The following is an 18,029-nucleotide window of genomic DNA, read 5'->3' as shown; positions in this document are numbered from 1 at the left end:
TCGGCAAGCAGAGTCTAAAGTTTAAATGGAATGGCAAAGGATCTAGAATAGCCAAAACAGTTCTGGAAAAAAAAAGAACAAATTTACATTACCTAATTTTAACAACTATTATAACAATTTTACAATTGTTATAAAGCTACAGTAATCAAGAAAGTGTCACATTGGTGTAAAGATAGACATAAAGATCAATGGAACAGAATAGGGTACTCAAAAATAAACCTTCATATATATAGTCGATTTTCAATGAAGGTGTCAAAGAAATTCCAGGGAGAAAGAACAGTCTTTTCAACAGATAGTGCTATATTATTTGGATATTCAGGCACACACACACAAAAAGGAACCTTGACTTTTACTTCCCGCTAGATAATAAGAATTAAGTCAAAATGGACCATAGGCCTAAAGGTAAGAACTAAAACTCTTCTGGTGGAAAACACTGGAGAAAGTCTCTAGTGTGAGGGGCTGGCTATTGTATGCATTCTACGGTATTTAGCTGCCTCCCATACCACATAGTAAAATGTTAATAATAACATGAAAATGTACTCCTACCTCACACCACGCACAAAAATCAGTTGTAGGGGGATTGTAATTCTATGCAGAAAAGGTAAAATAATAAAGTTGTCTAAGAATTAGGAGACCTGGAATCAAGACGCAGGTCTTCACTAGCTTAGCTGTGTAAACTCTCTTCAGTTGTCAAAATAAATTGGACCAGGTGACTTCTAAATTCCTTTATAGGTATTAAATTCACATTTCAAAAATCTAAATTCATTTTTTTCCATACAGTCTAGAGACATATCCTAAGGAAATAATAAAACAAGTTTGTAAAAAGACACGTTCATTGCAAAACACAACCATCAGAGACTAAAAAATGAGGCTACCTTCATGCAATGGAAAACTAGGGAGTCATTAAAATGAAGGAGCTAGATCTTTATATTCTGGTATAGAAAGGTGTCCAGATAAACTTCTATATTGTTTTTTTTGGCCGCGCCTCGCGACTTGCAGGATTTTATCTCCAGACCGGAGATCGAACCCAGCCTCCAGCAGTGGAAGCGCGGAGTCCCAACCTCTGGACCCCAATATTGTTTCTTTTTTAAAGTAGATAGCAGAATAGGAAAAGGTACAAATAACAAGATCCCCTTTACGCAAAAAAAAAAAAAAAAAAAAAAAAAAAATCAAATATTTCTTGACCATCTTTACGTACAAGAAGTCATGTATGTTCGCAGGTAGAAACAACAGCGAATAAAACTGACATTTTAGTGGGGAGCTCAGACAAAAATTTTTTAAAATACACATATGACTATTGATGCCATGAGGGAAAAAAAACGGTTTGAGAGTGACAGGAGAGACCCTGTTTTAGTGAGGGTGGTTGAAGAAGACCTCTCTGAGAAGGTAGCATTTAATCAGAATCCTGAATCATGAGACAGCATAACCTGTGCAACAACGGGGTGTCGGGTGTTGGAGAGTCAGCCAGGCAGAGGGAACAGCAACTGCAAAGCCCTTGGGCCGGGAAAGGACAAAGGGTGCCAGAGGAACAACGTGAGCAGCGCCAGCGTGGCTGGAGAGCCGGAGGGGGACACCAGACAGGCACACACCCGCAGCTCTGCTGGCAGTGCTGAGAACTCTAGCCTTATCGTGCGGAGGAAAGCCCTGGAAAGTCTGAGCAAGGCGGTGACCTCACGTCCCGTCTGGAAGGTTCCCCGGGAAGCTACATGCACGGTGGATCACAGAGGAGCAAGAATGGAAGCAGGAAGGCCTGCCCAGAGCATCCAGGCGAGGGTTGTGAGGCCGAGGGAGAAACCCCTCATGGCTGCCATCCATGCGCATCTTTAGGTTTGCCGGAAACAGGTCGGTAGGGAACGCGCCAGAGTGCTGCAGCAGAAGAGGACTCATTCTCCCAGAATAGCGTTAAGCGAGCGGGTTGCAATGATGACGCAACATCTGCGAGCCTCGACCCAGGCGTCTGGGTCCACCGGCCGCCGGGGCGGGAGCAGCCCCCCTCGCGGGGGCGCCCGACCAGTCAGAGCCAGCCGGACCAGCCCGCCGCCCCGCCGGAAGTGCCCTCTCGGCCCGCTGCACCGCGCCGCGGGAAGATGGCGCAGGAGGCAGGCGACATGGAAGATGGGCAACTTTCTGACTCGGATTCCGACATGACGGTGGCACCCAGCGACAGGCCGCTGCAGGTGCCGGTGAGTGCAGGGGGGGGAGGCGGGTGACTCTGGGCCGGGAGCGCGGAGCGCGGGCTGCGATGAGGGGTGGTCGTCCCCGGGCCCGGCGCGCGAGCTGGTGCGGTGGGGAGGGTGAGGGGCGGGCGGGCGTCCCGCGGCCCGGCGCGCGGAGCGAGGGAGGTTGCGGGGATAGGAGGCCGTACGAACCTAGCCCGGCGTCTCGCTGCGAAGCGGGTTCCGCGAGGCGGGCTGTCTCCCGGAGGCGGGCTTGCGGCTGCCTCTTCCCCGCCTCCAGTGCTCCGCTCCTCGTTTTCTAAACCTACGGGCTTCCCCACTTCGGCGCCGCTAGGTTGTCTCGGAAGGGCATTTTTTTGCCGAAAATGTAGAACCTGGGGACCTCTGCCCGCAAACAGCCTGTGGCGCTCATGTGCACGCTGAGCAGAAAGGGAGTGAGGACCAGGGATGAAGTTCATCACTTGCTCAGAGGCCTGGTCTTCCATATTCCCCTGGAACCTAGCTTCGTCATGCCATAACGTGGCACTGGGTTTTGTGTTAGCTTCCCAGGTTTCTAAGTAGGCGTTTGTCTTGGCCGCCCTACTGAGTAGCAAGCTCTTTTGAGAAGGCTTTAGTGCCAGTCTACCCGCGTTCGAATCCTGGCGCCGCCACTGTGTGACCTCTGACAGGTCATTTAGCCTGGTGTCCCCATCTTAGAATAGGAATGATAATAGTACGACAGTAATAGGGTGGCTGTCAGGATTCAGTGGAGCCTGAGTAATGGCTGACAAGTGTTAGTGCCATTATTATTTCAAAATAGGAAGACTTACCTTCTAGACTTAAAATACCCCACCCCCATTTCTAGCACATATTAGGGACTTAACAAATACTTTGTTTAATGTTTAGTTGAAAAAGCAAAGGTGATTCCTTTTGCATAGAAATTTCTTAGGAAATCGGTACCAAAATATTTTGTTTTTCAGTCTCTTTCAGTTTGTTTTATATAGATTGACCCATGACTTGGTAAACTTAATGCCACGGACTCTGCAGTTTTAAAAGTAATTTGTCGGAGATTCTTACACATAGGAGTTTACTGTCTAGTCTAAAAGGAACATAGTCACAAAGCCATATAAAGGCAGTTGATGTAATCAAATGCATGGCAGGCATCTTTGGAAAGGAAGAAAACAAGTTCTGTTTTAACTGCTAGTAACATCGTGTATGTCATTTTCAAACATTCTGACAATAACTTAAAAGATTGAAAATCTTCTAAAGGTGAGAATTAAAAGCTTTGGAAATTTTTTAAAAGGGGTCTTAGAACTAAGTGCTGTATTAGCTATATAGAAATATGAATTTGTGGCTTTTAAAATGGAAATTCCAGGGAGTTCCCTGGTGGTCTAGTGGTTAGAATTTGGCGCTTTCACTGCCCGCCCGGGTTCGATCCCTGGTCAGGGAACAGGGATCCTGTAAGACGCACGGCGCAGGCAAAAAAAAAAAGGAAATTCCATGTAGACCTTTAGAAATGCAGGGCCTCAGTTGGTTTCAGAGATCTTTGAAGATCATTTCTCCTTCAAAATGGTCCAGCTGAATCCCTAAATAATTTTTTAAAAAGCACATGGTGGGGCTTCCCTGGTGGCGCAGTGGTTGAGAGTCCGCCTGTCGATGCGGGGGACACGGGTTCGTGCCCCGGTTTGGGAAGATCCCACGTGCCGCGGAGCAGCTAGGCCCGTCAGCCATGGCTGCTGAGCCTGCGCATCCGGAGCCTGTGCTCCGCAACGGGAGAGGCCACAACAGTGAGAGGCCCGCGTACCGCAAAAAAAAAAAAGCACATGATGTGTGGAGTTAATATGTTTTATGGAATTGATTGTATTTTCTTTCACTTGCAGAAAGCACTAGGTGGGGACTGTGCAGTGAGGCCCTTCCAGAGTACTGCAACAGTGTGTGCTCCAGTATCACATTATCGGACTGTTAAAAGTGTGGATTCAAGTGAGGAGAGTTTTTCGGATTCAGATGATGATAGCTCTCTCTGGAAGCGCAAACGACAAAAATGTTTTAACACTCCTCCCAAACCAGAGCCTTTTCAGTTTGACCAGAGCAGCCAGAAACCGCCTATTGCTGGAGGGAAGAAGGTTAACAACATATGGGGTGCTGTGCTGCAGGAACAGAATCAAGATGCAGTGGCCACTGAACTTGGTATCTTGGGAATGGAGGGCACTATTGACAGAAGCAGAGAATCCGAGACGTACAATTATTTGCTTGCTAAGAAACTTAAGAGGGAATCCCAAGAGCACACAAAAGAATTAGACAAAGAGCTAGATGAATATATGCATGGTGGCAAAAAAACGGGATCAAAGGAGGAGGAAAATGGGCAAGGTCATCTCAAAAGGAAACGACCTGTCAAAGACAGACTAGGAGACAGACTAGAAATGAACTATAAAGGCCGATATGAGATCACAGAGGACGATTCTCAAGAGAAAGTGGCTGATGAAATTTCTTTTAGGTGAGTATTTAAATTTGTCTACAAGTGAGCGCTTGACCAATTGTCTTCCATTTATGAGAAATAACACAGATTCCAAATACACTGACAATGGTATTCCTTTTTGAAATTTTTAAATTCAAGGCATGAACTCTAGGCTTATGTGGTTATATGAATATAGCTGGATGTTCTTAAATTTGGGCAGACCTGGTAGGATAATTTTGCAGATTTTTATGAACTTTTGAGCAACTCTTTCCATTTAGTGCTATAGAACTCTTTAGGTAAAAACATATCCTTTTAAATCATGTAGGTTTTTTGGAGTGCTTTCAAGCATTCGTGAATTTTTTTTTTTTACAATTTTATTGAGGCATGGTATACATGTGGTAAAATTCATCCATTTCAAGTGTTGATTTTTTTAGTAAGTTTATCAGTTGTACAACGATTACCATAAAGCACTTTTAAAACATTTCCATCACCCTATAAGATCCCTCATACCATGTGCCCATTTGAAGTTAGTTCCTGTTCCTATTCCCAGGTAACTGCTAATCTACTTTCTGTTGCTATCAATTTGCATTTTTGGAAATTTCATGTTAATGGAATCACAGTATGGGGTCTCTTGTGCCTGGCTATTTTCACTTACTGCAGTGTTTTTCAGATTCGTCCATGTTGTAGCAGGAATCAACAGTTTGTTTATTTACACGCACACGCATATGCACGCACACATCCATATCGGCTGTTACCCTTTTGGGAAATTATGAATAATGCTGTTATGAACTTTCACGTGCACATCTTTGGACACAGATTTTCATTTCTTTTGGGTAAATAGGAGTAGAGTTGCTTGATGTATGGTAAATTTACATTTCATGTATTTTTTATTTATTTATTTATTTTTGGCGGTACACGGGCCTCTCACTGCTGTGGCCTCTCCCACTGCGGAGCACAGGCTCCGGACGCGCAGGCTCAGCGGCCATGGCTCACGGGCCCAGCTGCTCCGCGGCACGTGGGATTTTCCTGGACCGGGGCACGAACCCGTGTCCCCTGCATCAGTAGACGGACTCTCAACCACTGCGCTACCAGGGAAGCCCATTTCATGTATTTTTAACAAGAAATACTAAAAGTTAAAATTTTGGGAATTCCCTGGCAGTACAGTGGTTAGGACTTGGCACTTTCATTGCCATGGGCCCGGGTTTGATCCCTGGTCGGTGAACTAAGATCCTGCAAGCCGCCCGGGGAGGTCAATAAATAAATAAAAAGTTGAAATTTTGCTTACTTTTTTATTAGCTCTAAATCACTAGTGAACAGTGTCACAAATCTGAAAACAGGTAAGGTTCAAGAGTAATATAGCTAGTAGGAAAACAAGTATTTACTTTCCAGGCAAGCCTGTCAATACTCATACTGGATTTTTTTAAAATACTGAGGGAGTTTGGAATTTGAGTTCTGGAAAGGAACTTCGAGATTTTGTAAACCAAAGCCTTTACTTTACAAATAGGAAACTGAGGCCCGGTAGTTGTGTGGCTTGCTCAAAGTCACAAATTTAATAAGTGTCAGACCTAGAACTAAAGTCTAGCCCCTTTGTTCCTAGTCTACTGCTCTTTCCACAGCAGAAGAAACAAAAGAAGCCAGGGCTGGTTAGGGAACTGGTAAGACTTCTGTAATATTAATGCTCCTTCATCTCTATGGAGTATGGGCTCTGATGTCAGAAGTGCTACCTACTTAGGCTCCCTGAGTTTTTACCTCTCAGTGGTAAAATGAAAATAATAATATCTGCTTCATAAGGTTGTTGAGAGAGTTAACTGAGATATAATGCATGTATAGTTCTTAGGATTGTGCTTATCCCATAATAAGCCTTTGGTAAATATTAGCTATTTCCTTGTTCTGAGGCAGGGAGCCCATGAGGGAAAAATCCAATCCATTTTAAAGCTTTTAGACATCTCTAGAGTTAGGAGAGCTAACTTTGAGAAAGCATGGTATATGTTTGCTATTTGTTTTGATGAGAGTAGACGGGTTGTATCTTCTTTTGCTTTTAGGCTTGCATTCCCCTTGCTATGTGTGCATGTTTCTTTTGAAATATGCCATAATCCAATAAGGCAAAGTGAAGATGCCAGTTATGAGACTTGAGGTGGATCCTGGAGGTTATGATCTCCTTGGGTGACCCAAGATAGGAATGTTTCCATGTCAGTGATTCCAAGGTTAAATATTGGGGATTTTGGAAAGCAAATGTTATTAGAATGAGAAGTTAATTCTAGCTAGGAACTAAATTGATTCCTAGCTAAATCAACTAAAAAAGTTGATTTCCTCAACTTTTTGCAACAAATAAAAAGTTTAATATTACTTCATTTGTTCCTCATCAGGTTGCAGGAACCAAAGAAAGATTTGATAGCCCGAGTAGTGAGGATAATTGGGAACAAAAAGGCAATTGAACTTCTGATGGAAACTGCTGAAGTTGAACAAAATGGTGGCCTTTTTATAATGGTAAGACTAACTGCTTCATTCTTTCTGCTTTTGTATTATTCCATGTGATTTTTTAATAAAATGCCCTTGTCTCTGATTGTTGGTTCTCTTATTTATAAATTATTACAGTGTGTTTCAGACTTTAAAAAACCTTCATTAATAATTTAAAAATTCAGGGCTTCCCTGGTGGCGCAGTGGTTAAGGATCCACCTGCCAATGCAGGGGGCAAGGGTTCGAGCCCTGGTCGGGGAAGATCTCACATGCTGCAGAGCAACTAAGACTGTGCGCCACAACTACTGAAGCCCGCGTGCCTAGAGCCTGTGCTCCGCAGCAAGAGAAGCCACCACAATGAGAAGCCTGTGCACCACAGCAAAGAGTAGCCCCCGCTCACTGCAACTAGAGAAAGCCCGCACACAGCAGCAAAGACCCAACACAGCCAAAAATAAAAATAAATAAAAAACAAATAAATGTATAAAAAAAATTTAAAAATTCAGTATGGTCAGTTTTTGCAATTAATACTTTACTTATAAAAAATATACCTAAATTGTAGCCTGTTAGTGTGCAGTCAACAACAGATCTCTTATAGGATTCATTAAGGCTGAAATTTTAAGAAAGGTCTGGAGGGGGGAACTGGAAGCTCAGATTTTGAGAATATGGGTTTTGGAATTTGGGGTACCTGGTTTTGAATTTTGGGTGTGCAGCTTACTAGATGTGACATTTGGCTAAATTATCGATACTTCTCAGACCTCAGTCTCAGCTATAAAATGGGATTAATCCTCTATTATAAGGATTAAATGAGATAATGCATACACTTACCACAGTGCCCAGAATTTAGTTAGTGGTGGTGAGCAGAAATGTTACTTTTGGGGCTTCCCTGGTGGCTCAGTGGTTAAGAATCTGCCTGGTAATGCAAGGGACACGGGTTCGAGCCCTGGTCCGGGAAGATCCCACATGCTGCAGAGCAACTAAGCCCATGCACCACAACTACTGAAGCCCACGTGCCCTAGAGCCCGTGCTTTGCAACAAGAGAAGCCACCACAATGAGAAGCCTGTGTACCACCACAAAGAGTAGCCCCCGCTTGCCACAACTAGAGAAAGCCCGCACGCAGGAACGAAGACCCAATGCAGCCATAAATAAATAAATTTACTTTGTTTTTTTAAAAAGAAATGTTACTTTTGGCTCATTTAATTCATGCTTGGTTTTTTTTTTTTTTTTTTTTTAAAATTTATGGCTGTGTTGGGTCTTCGTTTCTGTGTGAGGGCTTTCTCTAGTTGCAGCAAGTGGGGGCCACTCTTCTTTGCAGTGCGTGGGCCTCTCACCATCGCGGCCTCTCTTGTTGCAGAGCACAGGCTCCAGACGCGCAGGCTCAGTAATTGTGGCTCAGGGGCCTAGTTGCTCCACGGCATGGGGGATCTTCCCAGACCAGGGCTTGAACCCATGTCCCCTGCATTGGCAGGCAGATTCTCAACCACTGCACCACCAGTGAAGCCCAATTCATGCATTCTTGGAAACTGGTTCTTGGGGGTAAAAAAACCAAAAATCTTGTTATGTAAAAAGGACAGATAAATATAAAGTATATCTGTGAGTATTAAAATCTCATGGGTGGTAGGAGTGAATAGGAAACAAAATGTCTAAAGAGGCTTCTGGGGCTGAGGAAGCAAAAATGAAAAAACAGTTAAAAAATACTTCATTGCTCCAGAATGGCATAAAGAGCACTTCTCTGGTTGGGGCCAGATCACAAGCAGTAGCAGTTTATCCCATAGAATGAATGGTTTTGCAGATCTCATTTAATTGAGCTTTCAGCACAGGGTGAGGATGAAGATTGAATGGCTTCCTTCTTATTTGTTTCTCATGAATTTGAATAATAACATCACAAGAGACTAAATATTATGCTGTGGAAATAGAGAGAAAAGAAACCAGTTAGAAGTGATAGCACTGGGTGAGGAAACAGCTTGTGAACATAGGTTCCAGAAGTTAACAACAAAACAAATTATAATAATCATGAATGTACTGGCATCCCTGTTTGTGTCACTGTTTAAGGTACCTAGATTTTCATTCAGTTGAGCACGAAGTTATAGATTATATCAATATTTTACTTTAAAAAAATTTTTTTTTTAATTTCTTGCTGTGCCACACAGCTTGTGGAATACTAGTTCACCAACCAGGGATCAAATCCAGGCCCCCTGCAGTGAAACCACCAAGTCCTAACCACTGGACTGCCAGGGAATTCCCTATATCAAAATTTTAATACTGTAGTAATAATACAGTAGTAATAAAACCAGTGAGCTAATGGAAATCTACTGAATGTTGGGAAGATGCAAGTCCAAATTCACTTTCTTTTGGTGCATGCATTCTTTCCTTGTACAGTTCTCTATTGCTGTGTGCCAGGCACTGTTCTAGACACAGGAAGCTTATGTTGTAGTAGGGGGTGGGAGGGAAACAGTCTGTAAAGAATAAATGTAGTATCTTCAAGTATGCCAAGAAGTGATACATGCCATGGGAAAAGAAATAGAGCAAATGGAAGTCTGGAGAGGAGAGAAGGACACTGCAGTTAAACTGGAGTGGTACTGTAGACCTTAATATCTCCTTAGGAATGTCTCTAAAAGTTGCTTTGACCATTCATTGGAAGAGTCTTCACAGGATCATTTTTCTGTTCCTTTTTGTAGAATGGTAGTCGAAGAAGAACACCAGGTGGAGTTTTCCTGAATCTCCTGAAGAACACTCCTAGTATCAGTGAGGAACAAATTAAGGTAGAAACAATAACGTCCTTGACTTTTGAGATCCATCATAATTTAACTCCCACTCAGCCTCTAGCTTCATTTTCTACTGATCTCTGTTACCTTCTCTGCCTTGTACTGACCAATTTTTCATTGTCTCTTTTCAAGTAAACCTTGTGCCTTTGGTAAAGCTCTGCCTCCTCATTTTCTTCCCTTTCAGAGCCAAGGTCAAGATTTCTTTTATGGCAATTTTTCCTGGTCTCTTAGCATGTAATTTTTTTTTTCTACTCCTACAACTTTTTATTAATGAAAAATTTCAAACGTGGAATAGATGAAAAAGCAACAGGATGAATACCTATATATCCTTCACCTAGGTTCAGGGGTGGTTAACATGTTGACATTCTTACTTTACCTATACAGTTTTTTTTCTGTACCATTGGGAAATAAGGAGCAAACATCATGACATTCAGCCCTGATTACTTCAACAAGCATCTCCCAATATCCTACAGAGCCACACCTAAGAAAAATAAGAACAGTTTCATAGCATCATCCCAGTATCTATCTAGCCCTTATTCCAATTTCCTGAATTGTCCCAAGAATGTATTTTCTAGCTTTTTTCCTCCCCAAATCAGGATCCTATCTAGATTTCCACATCCCATTTGTTACATGTCTTTTGATCTGTTTAATCCTACATTTTTCTCCATGATTTAGACCTTTTGATGAGTCCATTATGGCTTTCTTATAGAAATACTACATTCTGTTGTCTGCTCACACATTTGTTTTGTTCATTCCTCACAAACTGGAAGCCAGGCATTTTAGTATCATTTTTGTATTACCAGAATGTCATATGGGAAATCTTATACACTGTGGGTTTTTCATAGCTCAGAATTCAGTTACCTTTTAATTTATTAATTAAGGAACATGACTCGCATTTAGCACATGTGATCAAAATTGAGAACTGTCTTCTTGCATAGGAAGGAGATGGTACACGTGTGCAACACAGCTACAATATTTGAGAAATTTTGTATTCTCTTTATTATAACAGTGGGTGATAAAGGTCATAGGAATGTGCTTTAGCCGTACTAATGTAATGCTGATGATGACAGAAAAATAAAAACCTTTTCTCTTGAGCTGATGCTGCATGTGAGCATATTTTGCATCTGCTCAATGTTTTTTTCTTTTTTCTGGCTATTCACTTTTAGTCATTTTTTTAAAAATCTGTTACTGAAATTCCTACAGGAAATGTTACTGTTGTTGCACATTTGAAATCTCTACTCTGTAACTACTTTTTTCCTCATTGGAACAATTATTTTGATAATAAATTTATAACAATGTGAATTTCCTTGGGAACACAACTTTTGAGTGGTAGAACAGAGCTTATACCTTAATGATGTTCTCCCTCCTCCCCCAGTATAACCCCTGATCAGAGTGTGTACTTAGAAGGAACATTCTTCTTGGGTCTTTGTTAGATAGCAAAATGTGACTCTTTTCAAAGATATAGCATGATGTGATGAAAAGAATTCTCTAAGATTCAAAATCTAGGTTTTAATCTTAATTTTGCCACTTAGTGATTATATGACTATGAGCAGATTGCTTATTCTCCCTCAGCCTTGATTTTCTCATCTATAAAGTGAGGACTTTAATATGTGTCCTGCCTATTTAATATTGCTATAAAGGAGTTAAATAAAGTGATGTCTAGAAAAGCTGTTTGTCAACTAAACTTGGACAATTTCCAGAAGCGGGAGAGAAGAAAATAACATTTATTCACCATCAGCCTGGCACTGTCTGTCATTGGGTATTACCCTGATATGCAAATGCAGGGCAATAAAAAGGATAGGTCTGAGATCACACAGGAAGGACTCTGACTTCAAACCCATGCTGTTTTCATTGAATCACCTATCTTTTTTTTTTTTTTTTTTTTTTTTTTTGTGGTACGCGGGCCTCTCACTGCTGTGGCCTCTCCCTGTTGCGGAGCACAGGCTCCGGACGCGCAGGCTTAGCGGCCATGGCTCACAGGCCCAGCCGCTCCGCGGCATGTGGGATCCTCCCGGACTGGGCACGAACCCCTGTCCCCTGCATCGGCAGGCAGACCCTCAGCCACGGCGCCACCAGGGAAGACCTGAATCACCTATCTTTGAAATTCATTTCTTCTAACACATTGTGGAGAAGGAGATTTAATGTTAGTAGATTTTTATCTTGAACAACCAGAAACATTGCATTATAATAAACAGAAACGTTTGTAGTATCTAATAATAGGGGAATGTTGACTAATAGGGACATTCATAAAACAACTATCCTGTAGCCTCTATTTTTGTGAAACAATTTTAAGAAAATTAGAAAATGCAATAATAACTGAATTTTTTAAAACGACAAGGTACAAATTTATAGAGAAAAAGAGGCATGGGACAATAGACTGGCAGTTAAAGCACCAAAATATTACCAATGATTTGGTCTGTTGTGAGGGATTATAAATGTTTTGTCTTTTAAGATTTTTCTGGGTTTTTTTTTACCAAATTTTCTGTATGTGCGTGGATTGACTATCTTTGTTACTAGAGGAAAAAGCCTAAGACAGATATAATTTTATTATAGGTAATTTCATGTGCCATCCAAATAATGGTGTTATAATTATTCTTTTAGTCACTGTATTGCTAACAATCACAGTCTGTAGAACTTGGAAGCCAAAACTGAACTGAGTGGGCTTGTTTTCAACTTTTTCTCATTTGATTTTGTTTCGGTATATGGCCTTATAATTTGTTTTAGACAATACAAAGTTGGTGAAGAAAGAAAAAGTAAGAATAGTTAGAAGTTAATTTGCGAAGCGGGGACCCCTGGGGTGCCTGGCCAAGGCCCCCTCGCCCACGCCCACCCCATCACCGACCCCCTGGGAAGACCTCAGCCCCCAGACGAGCACCTCTCCGGGACGCTTGTCCCCAGATTTTGCTGAGGAGCTGAGGTCCTCAGAGCCATCTCTGAGCCCCGGTCTTCTGGAGGAGGATGGAGAGGTGGCCGTGGTGCTTCTGGGCAGGCCCTCTGCCGGCGCCGCAGACCCTGAGGAGGTGGTGCTGTGCAGCAGCTGCTGCGCCGTGCGGCTGCGGCGCCGGGGCCTGGCCCAGTGCCCTCCTAGAGGGTCGGGGTGCTTCCCCCGACTTGGTGTGGGGGCCCTGCCACCTGGCTGTCAGCATTTTAAAGAGGTCCCTCCCTCAGGAGTTCTGGCTGCCAGCTAACTGCCCCCTCCCCAGCCAGGACCTCCTGGCAAGACTGTAGCTAGTGGTGTTTTTACAACCAAAGACTCTATTTTGTGGTTTAAGGAGAATAAAATTGACTATGTTTAAAAGAAAAAAAAAAAAGTTAATAAGTCCACCTATAACGTTCTCCCTCTGAAAATAGTATGCACTTCAGGTTCTTAACTTGCAGAGTTAATTATACAAAGAGATGGATGGGAGAAAAAAGTTGCTCTCAGATTATCTGTTGTCTGCATTTGTTGTAACAACATTAATAATATGCTACAAAGACATTTCTTTGGGTCATCCCAGTTCTGTTTAAATTCGTAACCCATGAGAATGACATTCCTTTTTAATAAGGATTGCCATATTTGGAGGGAAAAGGGGAACTTCGTAATTTTATTTAGTGTTGCCAAGCATTGTACTAGTTAGAATTGTTTTTATCAAGATGTTTGGATGTGCTTCCATATAAAATGAAAATACTTCTACTATTGCTCCACTTGAAGGTAAGTAGACTCTTGAAAAAATTGTGAATTATCACACTCTTGCGAAGGTTTAAGGTTTAAGAATATGGATTTGAAGAAATCATTTATGAGTTTAGACTTTATACCTTTACCTGTTGGCTCTAATCTTGAGCCTCACTTTCCTCATCTGAAAACAAGTATAATCCCCACCTCATAAGGTTCTTGTGTGAATGAAAAGAGTTCACACCTGTGTCAAGTTCTCAGCGTAATGCCTGGCACATAAAAGTACTCATTCAGGAATTGGTAGCTGGCCTCATTTTCCTCTGAATTCACCCTTTTTGTCCTTCCTGCGCTTTTTTCTCACATATGTACCCTCCTTCTCCACCCCCATCCTCATTTCTTTAGCAAACACTTTCATTCCTTCTCTTCATCAAAGCTCTCATATTCTGACGCTTTCCCTTATTGCATTCATTTCGGGGTTCCTTACTCCTTCCTCTGCTAATTCCATGTGCTGCTTTTACTATTTAGCGAAGCAGAGGGCCCCCTTTATCTCACCATCCTCCATAATGTTTTTTATAAACAAGAAGGGATTTACACTTTATGCACTTTAAGAATGTAATAGGAACTGACTTGGCTACAGCTTCTTTTTTTTACGGTACGCAGGCCTCTCACTGTTGTGGCCTCTCTCGTTGCGGATCACAGGCTCCGGACGCGCAGGCTCAGCGGCCATGGCTCACAGGCCCAGCCGCTCCGCGGCATGTGGGATCTTCCCGGACCGGGGCATGAACCCGTGTCCCCTGCATCGGCAGGCGGACTCTCAACCACTGCGCCACCAGGGAAGCCCTTGGCTACAGCTTTTAAGAGTCACTTCCTAGAATATAATAGGATGTCGAAAAGTGTGTCCTGCCTGTACTAGCTTCTCTTTTAAATCTTTGAATCTTTTTTGTATTAGCATCATCATTTTTGCCTTCTCTTTAGATCCCTGCCCTTTTTTTTTGTACCCTCTAAAATTATATTTATCTATCTGTATCAAGGTTCCCAGAAGTTATTTTGTTTTTCCATGTAGTGTTTTAATGGAAATGTATTTTCTACTTGAACTGTTCTCATTCACTGGCAGTTTTGCCTCTCAGAGGATATTTGGCAATGTCTAGGGGTATTTTTGGTTGTCACCGTTTGGTGGTGGGGTGGGTGTGCTAGTGGGTAGAGGCCAGGTAGGCTGCTGAACATCCTGCAATGCACACAGCAGACTGCTACACAAAGAATTCCTTGGTTTGCAGTTTTAGTAGTGCCATACTTGAAAAACCCTGTAGTAGAAGATTCTCATATTTTCATACTATAAAATCCTTTTTCTGGCACCCTGGAATCCAAGTGCTGACTATATCATTTTTATGCCTTGTGATAAAAGTTTTTGGCAGAGAGTTACAGTCTCACATGTTAATTACAGCAGTGTTTAAGGGCTGGAATTTTTCTTGTGTTGTGTAGGTTACATGATCATATTTAGTCACACAGTTCGGGCCTGGCCAGTTTCTTAGCATATAACATGTGGTTATGATGACATTTCAGAGTTAGTAAATTATTATACCAAAGACTTTGTTTTGTTGTGATAAAATATATTTTATTTAAATCCTAAACAATATGATTTTTCTACTGTATATTTCTATTTAGAAAACCTTTATAGATTGATGTATATGGTATAATAAGCATGGACCCTAGACCTAACACTAGGCTGAGTTTGAATCATAGCTTCATCCTCTCAACTTGCAATGAGGATTTATTAAATATCTTGGACTCTGTGTTCAATTATGAATCTAATATTTTTTGTGTGTGGAAAATGGAGATAATATAAAGAGTCTGCCTTACAACAGGCTTTCAATAAATGGTAGTTCTTGTTTACTAAAGTTGTTCCTTTATTGTAGGACATTTTCTACATTGAAAATCAAAAGGAATATGAAAATAAAAAAGCTGCTAAGAAGAGAAGAACACAAGTGTTGGGAAAAAAGATGAAACAAGCTATTAAAAGCCTAAATTTTCTAGAAGATGATGATACATCACGAGAGACTTTTGCAAGTGACACAAATGAGGCCCTGGCCTCTCTTGATGAATCACAGGAAGGACACGGAGAAACAAAGTTGGATGCAGAGGAGGCCATTGAGGTTGATCATTCTCATGATTTGGACATCTTTTAGGACATTTTGAGAAATAAGCCTTTCTAAGATAACATTGTAATAAACCATTTCTACTGAGATTGCTTTATTTTACTTTGCACTGATAAACCCAAAAATCTGGAGAGAACTGTTGTCTTAAATAAAATTGAATATGTGGGAGATGAATGCAATAAGAACATTTAAAACTTTCTCATGTCTGACAAAAGTATATAGCAGAGGATTTAATTTCTCAGTCTATTGCATGTGCTAATCATTACTAGTTGATAATCAGTTTTGTCCAGGTCATTATAACATAGCATTCAAAAGTTTGTTTTCTTTTTCTGATTTATCTTTGCAGTGAATTATGATTGGTTTCAAACATTCCATTAAAAGATCCTAAGACCTAAATTGTTAAGCTATTACAAATGCATTCAAATTTAGTTTTTCTGTGTTCTAAGAACTCTTAAGCAGTTTTAATAATAGAGACTAAAAATAGGTTTATACTAGTGGCTCTTCCCACTTAAGTTGTTTGTGCAGAAGTAAATAAACATCAGAAGCTTTTCAAAGAAGTATCTGTGCTTAACTTTAACTTTGTTTTTGACCTCTTATTAGTTACCTTGGTCATATGTTAAATACTGAATATGATCCATACCTGCATAATTATCATGACATTTAAAAAATTCCCAGTGACAGCCTGCCTAAGACTGTTTTACCTTATGTTAAGGAAGTTAGGTATTAAAAATGTTTCATCTGCATGATGTTTAAAATTATTCATTTTTATTTAAGGAAATAAAGGTAGTTTACTTAAGATGTTCCAGGAGTTGACTACAGTTTACAAAATAGATTAAGCAAAAATATGTAGGGAGCAATTATTAGCTATTCTTTGCAGCAGTGTACTTGAAGTCTTTCAGTAGTTTCTGAAATACATGATCATTGATGTTGAAGCTAAGTAAGCAGGGAAAGAAAAGGAAATGGTAATTGGTTACGTTTTTTTCATAAAGAATGCAAAAATAAAAGTGGAGTTCTGGCAGTCCTTAATGAGTTTCAAGTGATTTTATTTTTTAATCTCAAATGTTCTTTCATAAAATTGCTATAACCTAGGAAAGAAACATTTTAAATAGGTAAGTATTTAAACATTATCCCTGAGATTTTTTAACCATTTATTTATTTATTTAAAGAATTTTTTTAAATTGAAGTATAATTGATTTACAATATTACATTAGTTTCAGGTATACAACATAGTGATTCAGTATTTTTATGCCTTGTAAAATGATCACCACAGTCCCTGAGATTATTTTATGTAAGGTGATTTTAAAGGTATAGTAGGGCTTCCCTGATGGCCCAGTGGTTGGGAGTCTGCCTGCCAATTCAGGGGACGTGGGTTCGTGCCCCGGTCCGGGAAGATCCCACATGCCCATGCCGCGGAGCAGCTGGTCCCGTGAACCATGGCCGCTGAGCCTGCGCGTCCAGAGCCTGTGCTCCGCAGCAGGAGAGGCCAAAACAGTGAGAGGCCCGCGTACCGCAAAAAAAAAAAAAAAAAAAAAGGTATAGTATATCAGGAAAGATAATCAACATTCAGAAATCTAAATGCCACTTACTCATGTAAATACTGCTAATTTTTCTAGTGAAAGTTACAGTTTTTGAGGGACATTAATGCCTCAGGCTACTTCATCTTCAATGGATTGCTCCTCCCTCATTCCCCCCTTCCCGGATTGTTTTCATCAATTGTTATTTCCTTAACATTTGCAAACCAGATTTCTGGATTGTAGTACATCCTAATGTTATATATAGAAACCAGTGCTTCAGTTTTTAAGGTTCTGTAAAGTTTTGTGTATTAACATTACTCTTCTCTAAACCTTTCTGACTATCCAGATCTAGAAAGTTCTCTCCAGACTATTGCCGGATGTGTATTCAGTTAATACTCTCACCAAGGCAGTGTACATTGCAGTCATTCTTCCTGCTCAGCCTAACATTTTTCCTCCTTCTGGCTAGGAGTATTAGCAGTAATAACCCTCCATGTCTCTGGCCTAGTAATTTAGGTGCTCATCCTCACTCATAACCTTTCTTTATTAAAATGAGTTTTGTTACCTAAAATACTCTGCGATATAACTCAAATCTTAGGAGATAAAATGGGTTGGATTGGTTTGGCTTTAGGCAAGTTTGATTTACACCTTGAAGTGTGTCTAAGTAATGGTGAAACAAATGGGACACATATCAACCACGTGCAGTATGTAAAGAGGAAAATCAGCTAAGGGTAAATAGTGTTAATTTGAAGTGATTATTTGTGAATAATAATTCTTTAGTCCAGTATATTTTCTAGTATCTGTCAAATTTGTAATATATCTGCAAGCATCCTTATTTTTTAAGTGTTCGTGATAAGAATGATGGTGTACTCAAGGTGTACT

At 40.9% G+C, this 18,029-nt stretch overlaps 1 protein-coding gene across 1 annotated transcript; it reads left to right on the top strand.

The window, feature by feature from the left end:
- The first annotated feature begins 1,619 nt into the window (after positions 1 to 1,619).
- PHAX (phosphorylated adaptor for RNA export) lies at positions 1,620 to 16,662 on the top strand. The gene is made up of 5 exons (XM_027098946.1): positions 1,620 to 2,183; positions 4,037 to 4,650; positions 6,978 to 7,098; positions 9,745 to 9,828; positions 15,397 to 16,662. Exons 1-5 carry the CDS (start codon positions 2,088 to 2,090, stop codon positions 15,664 to 15,666), a joined length of 1,185 nt encoding a protein of 394 aa, XP_026954747.1. The 5' UTR covers positions 1,620 to 2,087; the 3' UTR covers positions 15,667 to 16,662.
- Positions 16,663 to 18,029: the final 1,367 nt, after the last annotated feature.

This window comes from Aethalodelphis obliquidens, unplaced genomic scaffold (genome assembly GCF_003676395.1).
Source record: "Aethalodelphis obliquidens isolate GAN/ISIS:26980383/991018 unplaced genomic scaffold, ASM367639v1 scaffold4, whole genome shotgun sequence".
Classification (NCBI taxonomy): Eukaryota; Metazoa; Chordata; class Mammalia; order Artiodactyla; family Delphinidae; genus Aethalodelphis; species Aethalodelphis obliquidens.
The sequence above is the reverse complement of the archived record's forward strand: the minus strand, read 5'-3'. Positions and strand labels throughout refer to the sequence as shown.